Source organism: Cuculus canorus, chromosome 2 (genome assembly GCF_017976375.1).
Source record: "Cuculus canorus isolate bCucCan1 chromosome 2, bCucCan1.pri, whole genome shotgun sequence".
Taxonomy (NCBI): domain Eukaryota; kingdom Metazoa; phylum Chordata; class Aves; order Cuculiformes; family Cuculidae; genus Cuculus; species Cuculus canorus.
In genome coordinates this window covers 24,021,133-24,044,680 of record NC_071402.1, presented here as the reverse complement: position 1 = coordinate 24,044,680, position 23,548 = coordinate 24,021,133, and the positions used below count along the sequence as shown (strand labels likewise).

At 39.5% G+C, this 23,548-nt stretch overlaps 1 protein-coding gene across 5 annotated transcripts in view; it reads left to right on the top strand.

The window, feature by feature from the left end:
• VPS13B (vacuolar protein sorting 13 homolog B) overlaps positions 1–23,548 on the top strand; it is a 453,221-nt gene that overhangs the window by 858 nt on the left and 428,815 nt on the right. For all 5 annotated transcript variants that reach the window (XR_008448774.1, XM_054059974.1, XM_054059977.1 and 2 more), the window contains exon 3: positions 8,423–8,566. Coding sequence is in view for 4 of the 5 variants with exons in the window: in XM_054059974.1 (XP_053915949.1) it covers positions 8,423–8,566 (144 nt within the window). In the remaining variant the exon portion in view is untranslated. The remainder of the gene's footprint in view (positions 1–8,422; positions 8,567–23,548) is intronic.

Below are 23,548 nucleotides of genomic sequence, written 5' to 3'. Positions count from 1 at the left end.
ATTAATTCCATGCGATTTGTTTAGTAATGAATGATAATTCTTTGCATATTCGGTAAGTTATGGAGTGTGGAAAGAAAGGCTTTTTTTGTGGACGTGTTTCTTCTTTCAGTAACCATTGTTGTACCGTGCAAACACTAAATTGCTTTTCCAGTTATATCTACTAATTGCCTACAGTAACTATTTAAAAATGTTGCAGAGTAAATTAGGATCTCTTTATAATAACACATACAAAACACAGATTTGTATTTATTGTTTTATGCCTCCATTTTTCAACATTCCAGCTGTATCTAAACTTAAAAGTAGGCAAGGGACAGAATTGATCAGGTTTGTATCGATTAGATCGGAGGCTTTGTGAAACTTAGCCTGAACATGAGAGGTTTGACCAAGTAAAACCCTTAAGATAGAATTTGGAACCTGCTGCTAATATGAACTGGTTTAATCTTAGCAGAGGGACTGTTTCCTTTGGAACCTGCTGTTAGTATGAACTGTTTAAGTCTTAGTAGAGGGACTGTTTCCTTCTATGCTTATCTGTGTTGACAAATTAAGGAGTTGAATGTGTGAGACAGATAAAGCTATTCTCTGTTGTGCATGGTGTAGGGAGTTTTGGTCAGAGTCCTGCATCCTGATGTAATCCAACTGAAGGAGCTGAGAGAAATGCAGAATAAGTTTTGGGATATTTAGACAATGTGGCTGAATAAAGTAAGACAAGATAGAGCAAGAGGTATATGGGCAAGACAAGAAAGGGACACATAGATTGGACATTAAGGAAAATTTGCTTATGTTCTAGTTGGATTATGAGGCAATGGAGTAGGCTGAGGAGACTGTATGGTCTCTGTCGGGGAAACTTTTTAAAACCTGAGGTAAACACTGATGGTTAATTAAGTCTTTCTGATCCTATTTTGGAAGAGGAGACAGTCTTTCAAGAGGTCCTGTCCTATTTTCTGTGCTTCTGGAAAGAGCATGATTTGTCTTCCTCTGTATTTTCTCTTAAGGCAACTGCCTTTTAGTTCCTCGTTTTTGTGGTACAGCTTATCTGTACAGCTGATGTGGATACTAGACTGTAGTTGGTAGGACGTATTCTTCATGTGAGTGTTCAAAGCCTTTTAGAAAGTATGGAATAAAAGAAGGGTTGATCGGAAAGGACTTCTGGAGGTCATCTAGTCCATCCTCCTGTTCTGAGCAGGGCTGTTGCCAGCATTGTCTGATCAGTTTGTAGTTTTCTCTTTTCTCTAGTTTAGTCTTGAAATCTTGTCTTGGTTGTGAAAACATTCTTTTATAGGGAAACTGTTCATTGCTATACTGTTAGGGAGAAAGTTTCTCCTAATAACAGTTGATGCCTTGGGATGGTTATATCAAACTTGCTGTATTACCTGGTGCTGTTAGGAGTTTGTTTGCATCATATGTGGTGTTTTCTTTCAAATACTTGCTGTTTACTAGTATGTGATCCTTGGCTTCATTTTTCCCTGACTGTTTGTCAGCTGGGTGCCTAAATACCCAGTGAAGTTTGTTGCTGTTGTGGCTCTTGTAGAGACAAATGTTGCTGTATACACCTGTGCTCAAGACTCACTGGTTTGAGTTAAGGTCTGAGTATGCAGTGAATGCTGAATTTCTCTGTTTGTGAAATGTAGTGATCTTAAGGTGGCTATTATTATTATTTGGACCTTGCCTGCACCACTAATACAGGCAATATTTAGGGTGCCTTTCTCTTATTTTGGAGAAGGGATGCAGCTTTATGGCTGTTCAGCAAAACTCTTGTGTAGAGTATGTGGTAATTCAACACCCTCAAACCTTTGCAGCTGGCAGGGAGCTCCCTTGAAAAAACTGAAGTCTCTGAAAGTTAGCAGTATATATTTTATTCGGGTTCTCTGCCTGGATGGATTCATAATATGTAAATTCAGTCACCTTAGCTGACCTGTGCTGTTAGATCATCCTTTCTGTCCTGGGCTGTTAACCCCAGTCTGCTCTCCTGCTCTTAATCTGACATGAATGCTCCCTTAACTTAATGCTTCAGGCTTTGGATACAATGCACATACCCTGGGTATCTTTGTCTGGAGCCTTAAACATTTTCAAAGAATTCCAGCTTGTGTGGAACTATACATGATTATTTGGGAACACTAGCATAGGTGCCAAACTACCTGATCAAGGCACCTTATAACAGATTTTAGAACAAGTCTATGCTCTCTCCACTTGCTCCTTGTCCTTCAGCTGATGTTAACATTCCCATGTAATGTTGCATTTTTATGTGTCACCAGGCAGAATCTCAAAGAACGGGTGAGACCAGAGTGTAAACTGCTGTCTTCCAGAAGTTACTTTATTTTTGGGTCCAAGTTGGAACCAGTGCCTTTTGAAATCGGATGTAATGTAGTTGTTGACGAAGGAGATTTATCAAACTCAAAGAGAATGTTACAGTATCTGAGAATACTTTACATGTTCTTGCACATTTGTATGTTATATGCTGTCCTTAAACTAAGTTGAATGTTACTGCAGTAGCTTAGTTTGTCCTTCCCCTGCTGTACCTCTGCCTCTTATTCCCCCATCTTTGTTACGGTATCAGTTCTGTAGTGAGACCTGAGAATGAACTTGTACTCAGGTTCAAGCTTGTAAGTACAAAGTAGCTTTTGTATGCAATTGTCTGTCTTTGAGTAGGCAGTTACTCAGTTGAAGATTAAATCTAAAAATTTTGACATTAGTTTTTTTCTATCCTGGATGATTCCAGTACTAGAAGACTAAGCATTCCAAGGAAATTTCCCTCTGTGCATAATAATGGGCACATTGTATAAAAAATACTTCAAGAAAGTACTTCGTAATTAAACTTTAAAATTGATATATAAATACTGTTTAATGGAAAAGACTTTTAAGCACTTTTGGCAGCTGATATTGGAAGTCAGTGTGGTACTAGAGATAACAGAACTACCTATGATCTTGGTAACTAGCTTGCGTGTAATATTTCTGTTGACGCAGTGGTACCAATTACAGGATACATGGTGAGCTCTTTTTGCTTCTTGTGTATACTTCTGTAGCTTATTATCTTAGCTGTTTTACAAACTCAGAAGAGAAAGGTGAAGTGGTCTTTGGTTGTAAGAGGAAGAAGAACTTGATATGAAGATTACTGAGCCTTATTGTAGTGTGGACTTTTCCTATCAGAAGGAATTGAGAAAAAAATATGAAAAATGCTAATGCACTTAAAATAATTTTAAGGACATGAAAGCATGAAAATATCCTTACTGTCAGTGTTAACTGCCAATGGGTTCCTTGTGAAATACCTTTCCTTCACATTCAAGACTGTATTTGAATTGATACTAATGTGGAAGAAACGGTACTTGCCTATCGCTTTAAAATTTGGGAGAGTTGTGTATTTTAGAGCAAGAGGAGGTTTTACTGCAAGGGGAATTATGATCATCTAGTCTGCAGTCTTGCATGATGTTGGTTTGCAATCTGTGTCAAGCCTAGGGATTTGTTTTCAGCCATATCATAATTTTTTGAAATATTTATATGACATGAAATGTGAAGTCTAATCAGTCATAAGTACTGAAGAAATTAAGAATTTCACGTCGTTCCTACTGAAAGGAGAAAGATTGCGCAGGAAAGGAGGAGGAATAAAAATGGTCTTTATGTTGTATTATGAGCAAGTTACTAAATTTGGTACACATTTGGTTTGTGTTGTCTGCTGAAATAGCACAACAAAGATTTCTCTGCATTGCCTTAAGGAAACTTGCTTGTGCAACTAGGATAATACCAGACAACATTTGTATCTAAATTACTTTGAAAAAAAGAACTGTTTTCTAAATATGCTGCGGATTGGGTTATATCACCACATTTTGAATGAATTCCTACTTCAGTTCAGTTTATTTCCATATCTTACAGTTAACTAGACAAAAATGTGAATGTGTTAAATACTTCCAGCAAACATCTTTCCAGTGAAAGATGCCTTCTAGAATACCTTTTGAAGTAAACTCATAACTTAGACTTGTCAACACAAGTTAGGATTTAAACAGACATTGTGCTGTTGGCGAGTGACAAAATTTACTTATCGGCGAGTCTAGAAAGGGGATTTCTTTCTATTACTGCTAATAGAATCATAGAATTACTAGGTTGGAAGGGACCCACTGGGTCATCAAGTCCAACCATTCCTAACACTCCCTAAACGACGCCCCTCAGCAGCTCATCCACCTGTCCCTTAAACACCTCCAGGGAAGGTGACTCAACTGCCTCCCTATGCAGCCTATTCCAGTGCCCAATGACCCTTTCAGTGAAAAAATTTTCCTGATGTCCAGCCTGAACCTCCCCTGGTGGAGCTTCAGGCCATTCCCTCTTGTCCTGTCCCCTGTCACTTGGGAGAAGAGGCCAACTCTCTTCTCTCCACAACCTCCTTTCAGGTAGTTATAGAGAGCAATAAGGTCTCTCCTCAGCCTCCTCTTCTCCAGGCTAAACAACCCCAGTTCCTTCAGCCACTCCTCATAAGACTTTTTCTCCAGCCCCCTCACCAGCTTTGTTGCTATTCTCTGGACACGCTCCAGAGCCTCAACTTCCTTCTTGTGGTGAGGGGCCCAGAACTGAACACAGTCCTCAAGGTGCAGTCTCACCAGTGCCGAGTACAGAGGGAGAATAACCTCCCTGGACCTGCTGGTCACACCCTTTCTGATACAAGCCAAGATGCCATTGGCCTTCTTGGCCACCTGGGCACACTGCTGGCTCATGTTCAGTTGGCTGTCAACCAACACCTCCAGGTCCTTCTCCTCTAGGCAGCTTTCTAGCCAGACTTCTCCTAGTCTGTAGCGCTGCATAGGGTTGTTGTGCCCCAAGTGCGGGACCCGGCATTTGGCCTTGTTAAACCTCATGCCATTGGTCTCAGCCCATTGGTCCAGCCTGTTCAGATCTCTTTGCAGAGCCTCCCAACCCTCCATCAGATCCACGGCTCCACCCAGCTTAGTGTCATCTGCAAACTTGCTAAGGGTGCACTCAGTGCCTTCATCCAGGTCATTGATAAAGACATTGAACAGAGCTGGACCCAGTACTGAGCCCTGAGGAACCCCACTTGTAACTGGCTTCCAGCTGGAGTTAACTCCACTGACCACCACTCTCTGGGCCCAGCCATCCAACCAGTTTTGAATCCAGGAGAGTGTGCACCTGTCCAGGCCAGAGGCTGACAGTTTTCTAAGCAGAATGCTGTGAGAAACTGTGTCAAAGGCTTTACTGAAGTCCAAGAAGACTACATCCACAGCCTTTCCCTCATCCAGTAGTTGAGCCACTAATAGTGATAGTTTGCTGTTTTGATTAATGAAAATGTTGTCTCTTAAGTTGTAATGTATTTTTAGAGTGCGTATTTTTGTATCACTTACTTCTGCACACCTTCCCACCTCTACCCTAAAGATGTGGAACATGAGGGTCTTTTTCATTTATAGCTGGATCACTGTAGCACCATCTGTAGGTAAACTGCACAGGACATGTTTTTCAGTGGCTTAACTGAAACTGTCTGGGTTAAAATGTTATTTCTGTTGATTGTAAGCCTAAGGCTGAATTTTTGAGAGAGGCTTTTGGCTAAAATCCTTCAGTATATTGGTGAATGAGACGAAGGAAAAACATGTTGTAAAAATCAATTAACAAATTTCTTGAAACTGTTTCTGTAAGAAAGTTTGTAACAGTCATCTTTCGGAGTGGGGACTTGAAATTAAATGTGACTTAATATAAGCATGGCTGAGGTTGGAGTCTAGAGTTTCCCTGACATCACAGGGATGTATTTTTTTTAAATGTCCTTAGCGAAAGCTCTTTAAACCCCCAAAACTAATTTATGAACTGAAAGCTGTACTTGGTAAAAAAACAAACAAACAAAAAAAACCAAACAAAACCCCACAAAATTAGAGCTATAATATTGTGTACTTGTCTTCCCTGAAGTTTGTCATCAGTGAATATACTTAATCTACTCTTAGCTCTTGAGTGCCAGGTGAACCTTTTCGTTGTTATCATGACAAAGGCCGAGGAGGTATCAGCTGTGGAATGGAGACTGTTCCTTAAAATTGCTACTCTTAGCAGCTGTTGTTGCCATGTTAGGTATTTGTATAAAAGAGTAACTGACTTTTCTTTTGGCTGGTTGGTTAGGGGCTGTCTTGGTATGCTAACCTGTCACAGTTGCATTAGTGATTATTTCAACTCTGAACTTAAGACATGGTTACTAATTTTAAAAATAATTTTTTTAGTGGGCTTTCAAAATGTGGCACTAATATTTGATTACAGTTTGAAGATTTCAGGCAAATAATGACATTAACAACTTCACAGAAACATTCTATAGGTATACTTTATAAAATATGTCAAGTACTAAATGTAAAATCTGCTTATCGTCAAATTTTATTTGTGTAGAAAAACTTCTGTAAAGCAGCGATAGGTCTAAGGTCAGGCAGTACAGGAAAGCAGGCTTTCTAGACCCACCTCTAGATGTTTGTCTGGAACTTGTTTCCTTGACCTCAGAGTATTACGGACCTTCTGAATTTAACTTCTCATTCCTAGCAATACGGAGTTGAAGTAAGTGAGTACCTAAACGGAGCTGAGGTGCAATGGTGCTTCCTGCCAAGGAAATTCTAAAGTTCTGAATGTAGGTTTGTCCCCGAGTCTAGTAAGAAACACAACAGTTAAGGACCTGGGGGTGCTGGTTCACAGCAGGCTTAGAATGAGTTGGCAGTGTGTTCTGGCAGCCAAGGCAGCAAACCACATCCTGAGGTATGAACACAGGATAACCAGCTGGTAAGAGGAGGTGATTATCCAGCTGTGTTCAGCGTTGGTGTGGCCTCACCTTGAGCACTGTGTGCAGTCCTGGGCCCCACAACTTGTTAACGGTTTTAAAGGACTTGAATGTGTCCAGAGGAAGGCAACAGCTGGTGAAAAGCTTGGAAGGAATGTCCTATGAGGAGCAGCTAAGGACTTTGGGCTTGTCTAGTTGGGAAGAGGTTGAGGGATGACCTAATGGCTTTCTACTGCTTCCCGAGGAGGAGAAGCAGAGAAGGAGGTGCTGGTCTCTTGTTCTGAGTATCCAGGGATAGGACTTGTGAGCATGGTTCAAAGCTGCGCCAGGGGAGGTTCGGAGTTGACATAAGGCATTTGTTTACTGAGAGGGTGGTCAAACACTGGAAAGGGATTCCTAGAGAGGTGGTTGATGCCCCAAGCATGTCAGTGTTTGAGGCATTTGGACAAGGCCCTTAATATGCTTAAACTTGTGGTTAGCTGTGAAATGGTCAGGCAGTTGGACTAGATGATCGTTGTAGGTCTCTTCTAGCTGAAAATATTCTATTCTAATGGCCAAAACTGTCATCCAGCATCTAGGAGACTTAGATTTACTTCTTTCTCAATCTGACTGTTCCCAGCATGAAGATACAAACATCAGGCTATAAGCACCTCTAATTGAAGGCATCCATTGTTTTTTTCCCCACATTAAAACTTTAAACCTTTATATCCAAAGGTGTGAGGATAGGAGGTCAGGAAGGCAAGAAGGTACATCATCATTGAAGCCTTGTCATTAGAGTACTTAGTACTGAAAATGCTGACTTAAAATTCTGATGTAATATTAAATATTGTTTCTTTACTGTCAACACTTATTTTAATTATTTTAAATCTTGATTTCTAGTCTCTAGCCTGACTGTTTTGTCTGGTAAGCATTAAGTTCATGCTTCCCAGATGAACTCCTGAAGCTACTGGGGAAATTACAACACTTATCTTATGAATTTAGATAAATCTTGCCACCTTGTTTCCTGCTGACTGGCTGCATGCAGCAGCCGGCTCACTGGGGCTGCCCTATAAAGATGGGATCTGTATGTTGACTGGGTGGTGTGCCAAGCATTGGTGTAGAGTTCTGGACCAACTTCTACCAGTTTTCAAGCAGTGTGGTATCCATGTTAGGCCTTGGTGAGGATAAGCCTGGTTTTGTCAATCAAGAATTTAATAACTTGGTATTTACTTAGAAGTCTGATCTGAATGGTGCAAAAATGGACCAATCTTAAGAGCATGGAGCTCTGACAACTCCAAGAACTAAAATATTTAGGAAGAAATTGCCTTGCAATGGTTTTGTCAGTGTTTAATTCTGAATTTATGTTCTTCAGAATAATGCAGGTTGCGTACCAGGTTTAAGTATTTACTTTCAGCTCGTTAATTTCTACTTGTCCCTTGAATAGTGACACATTTTGCATTACCTTCATGGGAGAGAGGTGGTTTTAGACTGACTTTTATTATCAAGGACATCCAAATGCCTCCTTTGAACAGACTAATTATAATGTAAGTGTACAAGACATTATAAAACTGGTTGCCAAGTCCCAAGGCATGCTGCTGATTTATGAAGAAAGAATAAGTTTTGACTTGCATTTAGTGTTGGCACTGTACTATTTTGTTACAAATGTCTTGAATTCAGTAGTTAATTCACCACTTCTTCTATTGTTGTTAGGAGCTGAAGCTACCATTTACTTTTTTAAGTGGGCACATTCATGAACTTCGGATTCATGTGCCATGGACAAAATTGGGGTCAGAACCAGTTGTCATCACTATCAATACAATGGAATGCATCTTGAAACTAAAGGATGGAGCTCAGGTAAGAAACGTGATGAATGCTTTTCTACATTAAGAGGCTGAGAATAAGAGCTTCTATAGATCAATATCTTTAAATTCATCTGAAGGATCAGGCACTTGGTTGTGGTCTCTGTTTTCTGAGAGGCTTTTTGTGGGGGTTTTGTTTTTCTCATAATGGCTAGTATCTTTCTTTATGCATATTTTCAATTCTTTATTAGCTATAGCTGTGTTCTTGCAGATGTAAAAGCACATTAATAGTGCTCTACGAGTATTTTTCTGTGACTAGACATGAGATGGACTTCAAGAGCAGTACAGCACCCTGCATGCTTCTAGCTTCTGCCCTCCAAGAAGCAGTGCTAGTTGCTGGAGATGGCTGTGTGCAGCACAGCTGGGTGTTGGGCACCTTTCAAAAGATGTGTTGTTATTATTGAAGTGCTTTAAAGACCCTGGAGTGTAATTCTTTTTCTCCTTTACAAGTTATAGTACTTAAGAAGTCTTCCAAGTACACTCAAGTATGTGTAAGGACCTCAAAGAGCTTTTTGTTCTGTTGCTTGCAATAATTAGTCAATTACACCATTTCACAGGGTCAGGACAGATCTCCTTCTGATGCCATAAAGCTGAAATATGCAGTGGCTCAATTTCTTTAGTCAGTGCACTGCTTTAACTCAAGGGAGGTGTGTGGTTTATTGTTTTGTTTTTTCTTTTTTCATGCCTTGTTCACATTTTAATTTCAACATGGAGTCCTCAAGTTGTATTAAGGATCTTGCAAAGGAGAATTACAATTTGTGCAAAGCTCTCAGGTGTTTGATAGACTTCTTGATGAGCTGTTAACAATTTCATGTCAATGGGATGTGAGGCAGCAGGAACATTGGAAAACATTTTTTTCATCATGTTTGATATTTCTTGTAATACTTTTTACAGTTTGAGTTGAATGGGTTTTGTTGCTGGAGTAGAGATCTCTGGTCTGAGGGATGCCACTTGCAAAGCCTATGCATGCTTTCTGTAGTTGCACACTTAGATGCACACCAACAGCCTTATGTTAAGTACTTTTTCAGTGTTAAGGTAAAATTTTTGGGGCCAGATGTTCCATAAGGAGTGTTTTAGAAGCAGCAAATTACCACTAATTATGGAAGTTGCAGAAAAAGGTTTGGAGCCCATGGCTTTGTGCAGCCTAGAACTAATACATGATATAGGACCGTGCAGATGGCTACTGGTGGAATGATCAGATTTCCTGCTTGCATGGCATTTGAAACTTAAATTTTGTGTGTACAGCAGAAGGTCAAGTGTCATGAATGCAAAGCACTCTCAAAACAAGTATTTGTTACAGGAGTTTAAGATTCATAGGCAAGAAAGGATTTTTGAAAATTGCAACTGACATTTGAACAAATTATTCAGTGGTATGTGTACACTCAGGAGGGTAAAATCTGGGTCTGTGCCATATAAGGATTATCTTTAACTAACAAAAATGTAAATGAAAACACTTCTATGCTGTTTTCAGAGAATATAAGAAGCTAACAGCTTGAATTTTATTTCTTAAATTACTCTTTTAAAGTGCTTTATAAAAGTGAATGTTTTGACAAATTCTTGTGTTCTAATTTCCAGTGTGACAGTATACTTGGCTGAAGCCAATTGTCATAGGTATCTTTGTAGTCAGTGAACAAAAAAATACCTGTACGAAATAAAATATTTCTGTGGAAAATGGTAGTAAAGAACTCGGTGAACTTAGATCCAACTGGAACTGTTCTGCCAAGAACTTCATACTAGCAAAGAGCATAATTAGCAAGAAAGTTTAGTTCTCAAAAATTTATTGGCTTGGTCCTGCATTTCCTTCCACAGGTGGAACCTGTGAGCAAATGCATAGTTTCACATGAGCAAAGCCATAATGTTTCTGACCTTGACTTAGTGTGGTGTGTATTCTTTGGAAAGGAGCTATTTCAAAGCATGTTTATTTTGAAGATGTATACAGATTAAAATGCGTGGCATTGAAGCTATTTTCTGATGGACCCTGAAGATTTTTGTGCAAAAAAAGTCTCATTTTGTATGCTTTTGAAGTGTGTCAGCCCCTTGGGAATGCTTCTGTGAATCTGTGCTCTACTCTGATGCAGTGTCATTGTTAGTTCTGTTCCAGTTTGAGTTTGGTTGTTTTTCTGTTTGTTATTGCAGCATCTCCTCAGCTAAGATAAACGTTTGGAATAGACAGTACTAAGTGGCTTAACTTCTAGTTTTAGGTCAATGTTCTCTTCTAAGCAGAAATGTTGTGTAGGTGGTAAGTTCACCAGTGATAAACAAAATCCACATTGTGTAATTAGTGGTAGTTTGAGTGAGTTTTGAAAATGGAGCATTTTGGTCATTGCTTTTCCCCTCTTCTGTGCTCCTCTTCCTTCCTTTCCTTCTCTAAAGGGGATACTCCCACTTCTAAAACCTGAATGTTAAATAAAGGTGACTACTTCATAAGAAAGTGAAACTTGGGAGCATAGAGAACTGGTCTTCACAGTGATTGAAGTAGTGTACTGTTGAACATGCTTTGTATGTGCTCTTTTAGTCATGGATTTGGTTAACACCAGTAACTGAAGTGGAAATGGGGTGTGAGGCATTTAGCATTGCTTTTTGATGTCTGTCAGCTTAATGCAACTATGCTTGTTATTTTTGTTGCTCTGGAATGTAATCTGCAGCACTAAGTTTTGAGTATTACTGTTTATAATGTAATCAAATTCATCAAATACCGTGGCAAGTACAATGTGAAATATGTTCTTAAACACTTAAATGTTTGACTTGTATTTGTTAAGTTGTGGTAATTGACTCTCATGGGACTGCTCATGAGTGTATTGTTTCAGAGAGTGGTTAAAGTTCGAGTATTATATCCTTCTCATTAATTACCTTTATATATAGAATCTTAAGATTTGTATCTAGAATTGAAATCCCGCTGTTCAACTTCTGTTGCTGCTGTTTTTCTCCTGTTTTGTCCTGTTGGACTTGAACTTTTCTAATCAAACTTCATTTTATTTTTCTAAAGATGTTTGAAATTTTTTGTTCATTTCTCTCCCCCCCCCACCCCGCTCTGTGCCCAAACCAGAGGCTTTAAATTCAGTCTGTTCAAATTCAGAAGGACAAGTCTGTATGTTTCCTTCACCTTCCTGACATAACTAACCACAGGACTGATCTTTAGTTTCAACCTTCAATTCTGTGGCTTTTAGTCTTGGAACTGACGCAAATGAAGAGACTGGAGAAATGTATTATCTGTATTACTGCTTCATTTCTAAGTCCTTGCCTTTAATCAGGACACAGTGCATCAGCAATAGGAGGTTTTATATCAAGATCCTCTCTACCTGAAGGATAACTAATTATGGAATCGGAGATGGCTGTTGGTTACAAGCACTTATAGGGACACAAGGAAACCAAGTAGTTGTTTGGAACAGCACACAGACCATTACAAGTTACAAGGAATGTTTTCAAGAAATATAACTTTGTTGAACTAGTGGATAATAGTCCACAAGCATGACCATCAGAATAACAGGCACACATTGTTATCGGACAGTCAGTCATAGAATGCTGAAAGCAGAAATTGATTTTGAGTAGGAAATGGACATGATAGGATGTGCAGAAAGGTTATGAAGGACTTGGAGTGAAGAAAGAAGGCTTGTGTTTGAGGATATAATTATAGTGTTTGTGTAAGTGATAAAGGTATCTCCAAAGCACTCCTAGGACCAGGCTAGCCAGGTCCAAAGCAATGCTTTGTTTCCCCCTTCTTACCTGGGTTGTAATAAATTCAGTTATATGTGGTTGTATGGATATACAATGCTGTTTCTTTCTATTTGAGTGTGTGTGTATGCTGTTCAGTGACAACAAAAACTTGTTAGGAGTTGGAGTCAGAGGTCTAGCAGTCTTTAGTGCCCTGCCTTTTTGCACTTCTTTTGCTTGCGCGGAAGCTCAAGGACGATTTTTCAAATATTTTTATTTACTCATTATCATAGCAGTATCTTTACCTCAGTAAACATGATATTCATTTTTCATGTTTTCACATGAAATTTCAGGTGAAGTTGAGATGGAGAGCTGCCCTACAGGAAGCAAACTGTCATCAGCTGGTGCTGACTTGTAATCTCAGGTTAATAATCATGAAATTGTGCCAATTCGTGTTACTTTTATTTGTGTTTTAATAGCCGAGTGTAATAAAGGGGATTTTGTCCAACATTCTGTAGGTACACATAACTGTAAGTAACAAGAACAGTTTTTTCTATTACTCTAATTAAAACAAATTGCTGCATAGACTTTAGAGTTTTAATATTTTTCACAGGTTTAAGAATGTTTGACAGAGCTGTTGGTGGGATTTTATGCTATTTTGTGTCATGAACTTCAGTCTGAAGAGTTTGTCTTTTCTACAAGTTGCTTAATGTGAGAAAGAAAAGCTTTAGGCAGGAGATTCTCTTTCAAGAATATTATCTCTCTAGAAGAGAAATACCATGGCTCACAAATCTCTTGTAAAAACATTTAGTGAACTTATTTTTTCGATAGAGAAAACAGAGTAAAGGCAGGGTACAACAGCTGCTAGGAAAGGCTTTGCAGGCTTTGGTTCAGACACTTGGCATTGCTTCCAGTGGTTTCAAGTGAATGGGTGAAGAGATAATGAACAGCTTTGCTTAAAGCTGGATTTATATTTATGTGTTATAGCTGGGCAAGTGAGAGTGACCATGTCATTTACCTGCTTTTTTTTTCCTGCCAAGCGCTTCAATATGAAAAGCCTTTGAAAGCAAGGTACCTGGCATTTTAAGTTGCAGTAATTGTTTACAAGAGTAGAAATTGCCTTTGAAATTGTTTGAAGATGCCAGCAACCATATTTAATACTGTGGCTTTCTTGGCCTTCTCTGGACATGCTCCAGAACCTCAATATCATTCTTGTAGTGAGGGGCCCAAAACGGAACACAGTATTTGAGGTGTGGCCTCATCAGTGCTGAGTACAAGGGCAGAATCACTTCCCTAGTCCTGCTGGCCATGCTGTTTGGTATAAGCGAAGATGCCATGGGCTTTCTTGACCACCTGGGCACACTGCTGGCTCATGTTCAACTGGCTGTCAACCAACACCCCCAGGTTCTTCTCTGCCAGGCAGCTTTCCAGCCACTCTTCCCCAAGCCTATAGCGCTGCTCAGGGTTGTTGAGACCCAGGTGCAGGACTCTGCACTTGACCTTGTTAAACCTCATCCTGTTGGCCTCAGTCCGTTGATCCAGACTGTTCAGATCCCTCTGGAGAGCCTCCCTACCCTCAAGCAGATCAACACTTCCTCCCAGCTTGGTGTCATCCACGCACTTACTAAGGGTACCTTCAATCCCTTCATCCAGATAATTGATGAAATATTGAACAGAACCGGACCCAGCACTGGGCCCTGGGGAACACCACTTGTAACGGGTGTCCATCTGAATTTAACTCCATTTACTACCACTGTTTGGGCCTGGCGGTCCAGCAGAGGGGTGTGCCTGTGCAGGCCAGTGGTAACTGGTTTCTTAAGCAGGATACTATGAGAAATGGTGTCAAAGACTCTACTTAATTCTAAGTACACTATATCCACAGCCTTTCCTTTGTCCATTAAGCAGATCGTCTTGGCATAGAAGGCGATCAGGTTAGTTTGGCAGGACCTCTCTTTCTTAAACCTGTGCTTACTGGGCCTGATCACCTGGTTGTCTTGCGTGTCCTGTGTGATGGCACCCAAGATGACTTCGTCTGACCTCAGTCCCGGGGACGGTCATGAAACATGTTGGGTAATAGATTTATTAGGCTCCCTTCAGGTACTGGAGGGTCGCTATAAGGTCTCCTTGGAGCTTTCTCTTCTCCAGGCTGAACAACCACAACCTTCTCATGGGAGGCTGTCTGTTCATATTTGTAGCCCTCTTCTGTTCCAACAGTGCTGTATCCTTATGTTGAGGATTCCAGAACTGGACACAGTACTCCAGGTGGGGTCTCACAAGAGTGGAGTAGAGGGGCAGAATTGCCTCCCTTGACCTGCTAGCCACACTTCTTTTGATGCAGCCCAGGATATGGTTTGCCTTCTGGGCTGCGAGCGCGTATTGCTGGCTCTTGTGGAGCTTCTCATCAATGAGCAATTGAGCTCAAGTAACAGTCATTTAAACTCATTTCTCTCTGTCTCTCTTTTGCTTCCATAACGTTCTCTAAAATTGATTCTAGTGTTTGACTGTAACTTGCCACTGGCAAGTTGTTTTTTTTAAAAAAAAATTAGAAATCAAATTATGTATGCCAACAGCCATAAAACTGCTTGACCCCTAAGTATGCACGATTCTCTTTAGTCATGCACATGAAAACTTATAAACCTATGCCCAATGCCAGTGTTAAAAAAAATCTGTATTATTTATTTTAACCAAAAGCAGGTGTTTTGCTTTTCTGCAGGGGTAATCATGTTTCTGTGCTCATCTCAGAGTTCTGTCCTGCAGTACAATTGCCCTTCACTGAGCTGCCTCTTAGACATTTCCTTGACATTTAACATCCATACATATCCTGCTTTTGTTATTCCCAGTTTGCCTATGAAGTCATTTAAATGCTGACAGTTCAGTAGTGTTGCCCATTTGGAGGGGAAGAGCTTTTCGCTCAGAGGAGGTTGATGTTGCTGCTTTTACTCATGTAAAACCAGTTCTTTATTACCCGTGTTATTGCCTTAGGTTACCTTGCTTGAGGGATCATGATGTTACTTAAGTGAGGAAGCAGTGTATGTACTTAGTTGTGCTGTATTGGTGGAGAAAGCTGATTCTCTGTGTATTTGTGTACCCATATGTGTATGTATCTATGCATTTTAAAGACAGATTCCCATCTGACAGTTTCATTATTGCTTGAGGAAGTGGAACAGTTGAGACAGGAAATATAAATAACACTTAGTACAACGGTAAAGAATTGCTTTACAAATTCATAATTTCACTGTTATGCATCATTTTATTAAAGACTGATAATATTGAAGAGCTATTTTCTGGATGTTTTGTGGGTAGGCACTGTCACGTACACACAGCTGAATGATAGTCAATGTATGTTTAACTTTTTTCCTATCTTCATTCAAACAAAGCAAAACAGTTTATTCTTCCAGAGTTCTTTTGTGGACCATCTTCTTCAAGTTTTCTGCCATCACTAGAAAACCAGACCCCAGGCTGTGCATTTGCACTGCATAGTAGAGATACATTCTGGAGAGGTTACACTAGGATTGTCAATGTTATGTCTGTTGGTGTTTTTAGATCAAATCTGCTGAATTTGCTGCGTGGAGAGCAAAGAGGAAGAAGATAAGCAAGGGATTTCTAGGCTGCAAAATGAACTTGGAGACTGAATGTCAAGTTGAACTCATGGCAAAGCACTGTTTAGGAAGTGTATTGTTGAAATGTGTACTAGCTGATATAGAACAAAACTATTATTTAGTTTTATTTAAGTGGCTGTGCTGCTAGGAAGGTGAAGGGAGTATGTAGTGAGCTAACACTTTTGTAAGGAAGTGGATGATAGCTTAAATATTAGAGCTAATGCAGTGACAACCATTGTAACTTGTGTATTAGAACTTCAGAATATCTTGTGGGTCTCAAAGTTGTCGTAGATCTGAATATGAATGCGCTAGAACTGCTTTTAAACAGCTTAGTAGGTAGAAAAGGTTATTAATACTTCCCAATAATGCTAGGGACTTGCATATGCTTATACATTTCAGATGATATTATGTCTGTTAAATTTAAACAATTTACTATCTCTGGGATATGCATAAGCACAAAGGGAGCGTGTGTGTTTACCTGAGTTTAATAAAACCAACTTTGGGTGCTCATGTTGGAGAAAACACCTTTCAACTTAGTGGTGCCTTCAAAAGGTGACAGGGCTGTTGGTTGTTCGGGTCTTCTGCTAATTCACTCCTGATATAGGTCCTCTTTAAGATAAATCTTTGGCTCCATATCTCATGCTTTTAGTATCTTGCACTCCTGGGACTTTTAACATCCTAAGTAAAACAACTGCTTTGGCAGATTATGCATGGAAGTACAGCGGAGTTTAACTATTACATTTTGAATAAACATAAGCTAGTAACTGCACAACTTAGGAGTTGCTTTGGAGTGGCTGTTTAGAATACTGTGGCATATGCTTCTGAGCTTATTAATCGAGCTTATTAATCTCTCTGTGATACTGCCTGTCACATACAGGTAAGTTCAGTCTTGCCAGAAACTTGTTGATATATAATGATTTTGAAAATGCTTAAGTAACTTCAGTGCCAGCGCATACAAACGTAATACAAATGCTGTGTCTGTAACTTCTTGTATTGGGAGACCATCTATGGAAATGGTTGAGGATGATAGAAAAGTTCCTCTGTTTGAGGACCTGCACTGCAGAATAGTCCTGGATGGGTAACTAACTATGCAAATTGATCCATGTTAGCTACCCAGCAGAGACCCATTCCTCCCTGCCACAGTCCCTTCCCTTCCTTATGGTGTGGACTATGGTGTTCAGGCATTCGGAGGCAGAATCTGGCTTGTCTGTCACTAAAGTAACTGATTTTCAGATTTAATGCCAAGTCTTATTTACTGTTATGCAGCTCGGTTCAAACCTGCACCAGCTCCTTTCAGAACAAGGTTGTCACAGCACAACAGTCTCCACTGTTGTGATGATGCATCAGCTAGGAAAGATAGATTTCTTTTTCTGCTGTGGTTAATTTGATGAATTGGTAATTGGTGGTCATGTTGTGGTATGTATTTCTGAAGTTTGGAAAGGAACCCATTTGCCCAGGAACAGAGGCAAACAGTAACTGCTGCACTGCTGTTGCCACGGAATCACATCTCAGAGCAGAATTGTGTTTTTATCAAGTTTATAGGGGGAAACCTCCCAATATGAGTCTTTTTGATACACTTAATTACTGAAAGTAGAAACAAAAAAAACCCTAAAGTATGCATTTTAATTCTGCAGATGGGCAAGTAGATCTGAGCTGAATCTCAGATACCACAACCTCATTGATATATACTCCAGAAAGTAGGATTACTTTGGCAAGTGTGAATTTTAGCATGTGAGTGGTGTATTTCTCTTCATGAAGTGCACAGAACCTGTTCTGCTCTGTAGACACAGGTGTATAATGTTGAAAGATTAAGACTAATCCTTGAGCCTTTACTGATTTTACTTGGCTTTTTTTCTGACCTACTTACAGCAAGGAAATACAATGCTAGTAGTCAGTGTCTTTGTTCCAAGGTATAGGGTGAAAGGATTTATGTATCGTCTTTGGCATAATTCCTAGTAGTCCAGGGTTGGATTCTGATTCAGCTTTCCCTGGCGTAGGTTTGGAGTACCTCAATGGATTTACTTTGGAGTAATTCCAGATTTGTCTCAATGCAGCTGACATCAAATCAGGACCCTACAATCCAGCTTTGTTTCATGTAGTTGGGTGAAGAGTTTGATTTGGTATGGTTTAATGGGGAATGAGGTGAGGTAATGTGTTTAGAAATATTCCCTTGGAGGGAAGTAGGTTTTCCTCGTTTGCTGATAGATTAAAGCATAGTTAAATTTGTTGGAATGTGTTTTAGCTCCTCATTACAGCAAAACCTACAATTTCAGAATGGGCATGATTACAGATTTTGCAGTGGAAAACACCTGTAATTTATCCACCTTAGGTAAAAGCATCTTAAAATTCCCAAAGACAAAGTACTCTTAATTCTTTCAAGTACAAAGAGTACTCCAAAGTTATAGCTTGTTCCTTTTGGAAAGAGTGCTATTTTCTGTGGAAGGGTGTGATTCAATTATAATTTATTAGATAGTTATTGAACTTAAGCAGAAAAATTCCCTATATTCATTTATTACTGTGACTTATCTTACAGTACCTGCACTTCAGGAGTGTTTCCTTCTAAATAACTTTGAACAACTAGGTTGTGTTTTATTGTGAACACCTATGGGCGATAATAAACTCTGCACTTTTTCTAAAAGAATAGAGAAATATTCTGTTTTAAATATGCTTTTTCTTTTCTAAGGGGGGGAAAAAAAATCTTGCCTTTCTACAGGCTGTAGAATCCCAGGGAGATTGTACTGTGCTGCTGGCAATATCCTGTACCATCCAGTCATTTTCTTAGTTTTACACCAGCAGATTTATAAGCATGAACTTTAACTGTACCTATTTGTTCCACTTTCCCCAGAGGGCAAAGAAATAAACTTGATCCCTTTATTGAGATATACAAAGATGTGTTTTTTTCCCTTCCTCTTTTCATCTTCTTCGGCATGTTTGCTAGTGGTTCTGCTAACTTCGTAAAGAAACTGTATCCTGAGCCCATCACCTTGGCTTACTGAGGGCCCTCACTTGGTTTCCTTTACCCAAGGCACCTATCAGCTTTGGACCAAGTGGTGTTTAGCAGGTCTTTGTCAAAAAGCAAAGGTCTGAAGGGCTCAGAATGCTGTAAGGTATTGTTCTTCATTTTCAATACAAGTCCTTATGCATTGCCACCCCATTGGAGGGTAAGTAAACACAAAGCTGTTTTAACAGGGTTTTTTTTTTTTTGAAGAATGAATCATTCTTCTGGAGGATGTTGTCATATAAAGGGTTTTATTGATTGGAATGATTTCATTTGCAAATATTTTTGGTTAAAGTTGAAAATGTTTTTTGGTCTAATTTGATAGCAAAGCACCTCTTTCCCCCAACTCCCCTTTTGTATTTCCTTGTTAGCCTGTCAACATTATTCAACATCTCAGGTTAGTGTAGGGTTCCCTGAAATGAGCTAACAGCTCCTGCCATGGGACTGATGAGTAGTTACTTACAATGAGGCCCAAAGCTCCTTAGTCCTGATATTTTAGAATTGTGTTGTTAATAAGGACTACTTCTTAAAGAATCACAGTGGTCTTCCATGCAGTTCTGTGAGCTGAGTGGTCTCCTGATCAATGCAATCAATGCTGCTCCTCAGTCTGCTGTGGGGAACAATTGTGTTCCAGCCCTTTGGGTGGGTGGACTGCTCTTACCTTGCTTTTTTTTTTTATTCCCAGTGGCAGAAGAATGTCATGTTTCATGGCTTCTGGGATGCTGTCTGTAGGTGAATATCATCTGGACTGTGTACATGTATGCAGTTCTGCTGCCTTCTGGCAGTCTGTCTTAATGCATTTCTACTGGATTCCAGGTGTTTAAGCTTTGTGCCCTGCATTTTTGCCCCAGCAGAGCCTAATGAAGACCTGAGAAAGAGGGCTGACAAGAGTGTGCTGCTGACTTCATACAATTCATTCAGCCTGTTCCTGACTCTCCTCTTGCCCATATGGTCCTCAGATGTGGACAGTGGTGAGGTTGTGGAGTAAATGTGTTGTTCTGGCAGTGTGAAGTAGCCATCTATCCTGGAAGCTCTTCAACCCTTTTCCCAGTGTGCATTTAAATACAGGCTCATTATGCGATGGGGGAGAGGCTACAAGCCTCCTAGATAAAATGGTCGTGGGGAGCAGTCTGCCTGCTCCAGTGCAGTCATCTGGTGTGCAGCTGAGACCCTTAGGAGAGGAGGCCAAATGGAAGAAGCTAGATGAATTGTCCTGCCACACTGCGTATGGTCTGTGGGCTGAAGATTGTTCATCCTAGATATTTGCTTACAATCATGAAGAATATTAAGGCTTTGCAGTAAAACTTAAGAAAAATACTTAACAGCATGAGAAAAACCTGCTTAAGCCACAATGAACTCTCCAATACTTTTTACCAGCCTTCCACAAGGAGAGAGCATCTGGTGGACAGAATAGATCAGAGTCCCGAGTGCAGATGCTAGTGGTTTCATTGTCATCAACAGACATTACATTTCTGTTGATTTATGTTGTGCAGTGAATAAAATTTCATTTCCTGCTCTTTTGGGGGTGTTCTACTTTACTTGACTTGTACAAAAATGAACTATGGTTGTATCCATAAAAAAGTTGAAAGCAATTGGGTGGCATGGAGTTAGCAGTGGACATCTTTTATTTACTTATGTGTATACAACAGTTCTTTTCATGTGAAGTCCTCTAGCTGTTGATGCTCAATCTTCCTCAGTTAAGTGTCCCTCATCAGGAGTGTTATCTAAAGGTCAAGGTACTCTTATCTTTTCTTTGTATTCAAGAGTATTCCACTTATAAATGTGGCTTATAACACTCCAGTTGATTATCCATACACTAGTTGTTGTGTCCGCAGAAAGTAAAACCAAAAACTGCATATGGGTACTGGAAAAGCAGTGACTCATGTTTGTCAGTTTATAACCCAATTTAAGTTGAAAAAACAGCATGCTATAACTGCTTAGTCTTTTCACTTTTGGCATTTTTGATGAAAAAAATTTCTGCAAAATGTTTTCTTTCTAGTGAAAGTGCAGTGTTTCTTTTAGCCTGTTTTCTCTTTTGTCTTGGAAAAAAAAAGTGAAGCAAGATACCAAGTTTGCAAGAACGCAGCAGGATTTTCCTGCTTGTCAAAGCAGGACCTTCACATTTTGGGGCCACTCAGTATTGAGTTGTCTAATTAACTGCTTCTCTGTTTTGTGGTACTTGTAGGTGGTTTCTACTCATTGTGTACTTTGGATCATGACTTTCTGTGCTACTTGTTACTCTGTAAGATGCTGTTTTTCACCTGAACTGTTTTCTGACACCTAAGCTTATTCTTTATATTTCTGACATTGTTTTCCTTGCTCCAACCACATCTCTCACTTAACAAATCCATAGAGCTTTAATTGCTGCTTCATTTTGAATATTAATATAGATTTGTTGGTATTATTGCATAACTTATTTTGCTTTAAAGGAATGCAAGACCTGAGTTATGGAAAGGGTGCATGTATTTTGAAGATGAGTAGTGTATAGGCACATTCCTCATTAGAAAGCCAGGCCTTAGAAGGTTGTCTGCAGTCCTGTACCAGTTTCTGTAAATATTTGTTTTATTCAGAATCCTGATCTAAACTAGGCTGTAAATGGGAATAGCAACTAATTAACAGACAAAGGTAGCTTTCATCAGTATTTACAGTATTTGGAAACATTTGTTTCTTAAAGATTAATGAGTCTTAAAGATTAACACGTGCCTATCTGCAAAACTAGTCATATAATACTGTCTTATTTACTTTAAATTTATACAATGGAAAAAATCAGATTTGGATTCCGTTAGAATAGCTCAGTTACTTTAATAGCCTATTAGGATAAATCTCATAATATGAAAAATTGAACACTTGCACAATTTCTTTGGAGAGTTTCAAAGTGTTTTCATTTGGTTTGCTCAGAGGCAGTGTGCATAGAATTTTCTGATACAGGTTTTTTTTTCTGACTGTAAAATGGGAATAGTAGTAGTCTTCATCACTTCTGTTTATAAAGCCTCACTTGACAATTTTTAATGAAAAGCCATTTATTTTAGGAGAAATGGCCTTTTGTTTACCCCCTTGGGAATGTGACCCTTGTCCGTTTTTTCTATTTGTTTTTTTGGGGACTTTCATTTCTAAGAAGTTATTCCATGAACTTTTTAAATATTTGATATTTTGTCCAAAGCTTCTCATGTATAATTCATGGTTCTAGAAAACCACTTATTTTCACCAGACTCTTAAATATTTAAGACTGAAGTCAATTAATCACTGGAATGTCATGCCTCTTATGATCAATTTTCTTAATTGTCATTGCTTTTACATCCTCCTAATTAAAATCACCTCTTTCATTGGAATGTAGCTATATCCTTCATTTAACATATTGGAGAGCAGTTATGGGTAATATGCATTTAAATATAAGTTTAAATTACAATTACTATATAAAATGCAAACACTTTTCTGCACTATTATCTTTTTTCCCTATTGTCTGAGACTTGGAGAATAAATTCATTAGCAGAAATGTACCTTGTGATTTGGTAGAAATAGGGTTCACGCTGGGATTGTGGATTTGTGGAGGTTTTTTGCAAATGGGACTGCAGTCCTGTGTGTTGTTACATAACTGCTCAGTAAATCAGTTCTCCTGCTGCGGTGTATTGGCAGGTTCTAGCAACATATAAGTTGGAAAAATTCCCTAAAAATTCCCTAAAAATTCCCTAATTTATTGAGGTTCAGAACTAGTCTCTAGTGCATGCATGGAGCTTCATCTTTCTTACATTGAAACGAGCTACTTGTTGATATTTTCTGTGTGGATAGCTAATTCTCTTGGGCCAAGCAGTGACTATGTAGGTTATGCATGTTATAGGAGGAATCTCGCCAGAGCATATTGAGTCATTTTCACTCCACCTGACACTTAAATGGCTTAGGGCCAAGATCTGTATGTGAGGGAGTGGCTCCAGTGGAGTGATGGGTGTCCTTTTTGACTCACTCACTTGCTCTCTTTCTCAGAGTTTCTTCTGTTGGCTTGACTCTAGGTTTCTTGAGGCACGGTGTCTGACAGTAAATACTTCAGGCTAATTTATTGATAGTACAGTATCGGGTTACAGCTTGACCTAGGTTTGTCCGGAGAGGGACCTCAAACAATGAAATCTCTGGGCAATTATACCCTTACAGTCCAAGTTCCCACCCCTTGTGCACTCTTTGCGCTCTGTCCATGTGATGTTTGGTCCAATGGTGTTTTAGGGGCTGGTGTCTTGTCATTCTTCACTGGGTTCTTTCCTTGTCTCTATGCAGGCTGTCTCTTTTCTTACCTTTAAGGTCTGCAGCTGGTTGTGGGTCCTTTGTCTTCTGGCTTGAACTGGCTGTGATGCTTTCTTGTGTGTAACTCAGTAGAAGTTCAGGGTAGGTTCATTGTGTCTAAACCAAAGGTTGCAGCTTGCAGCCCAAGGCTTCACAAATGCAGCTCCTAGTGCTGAGCAAGTTCTGCTGTGTCATGGTGCAGTTTCAGAAGGCTTCATCTATAGATGATTTTTACAGTTAAATGCTAAGCAACTAACTCTTTTAGAGAGGATTGATTATATTTCAGAGTAAACTTGCTGAGAAGTCTACAAAGCACCTAACTCCTAAGGCTGACCATCTCATTCATTGCCATCCACAGCCCTTCCCTCACTTTTTGTGTGGCTCAGTAGGTCTTCCAGTTGTCAGAACTCTCATGTAGTCCACTAGCTTTACCCAGGGTATTTCAATGCTGTGATACATA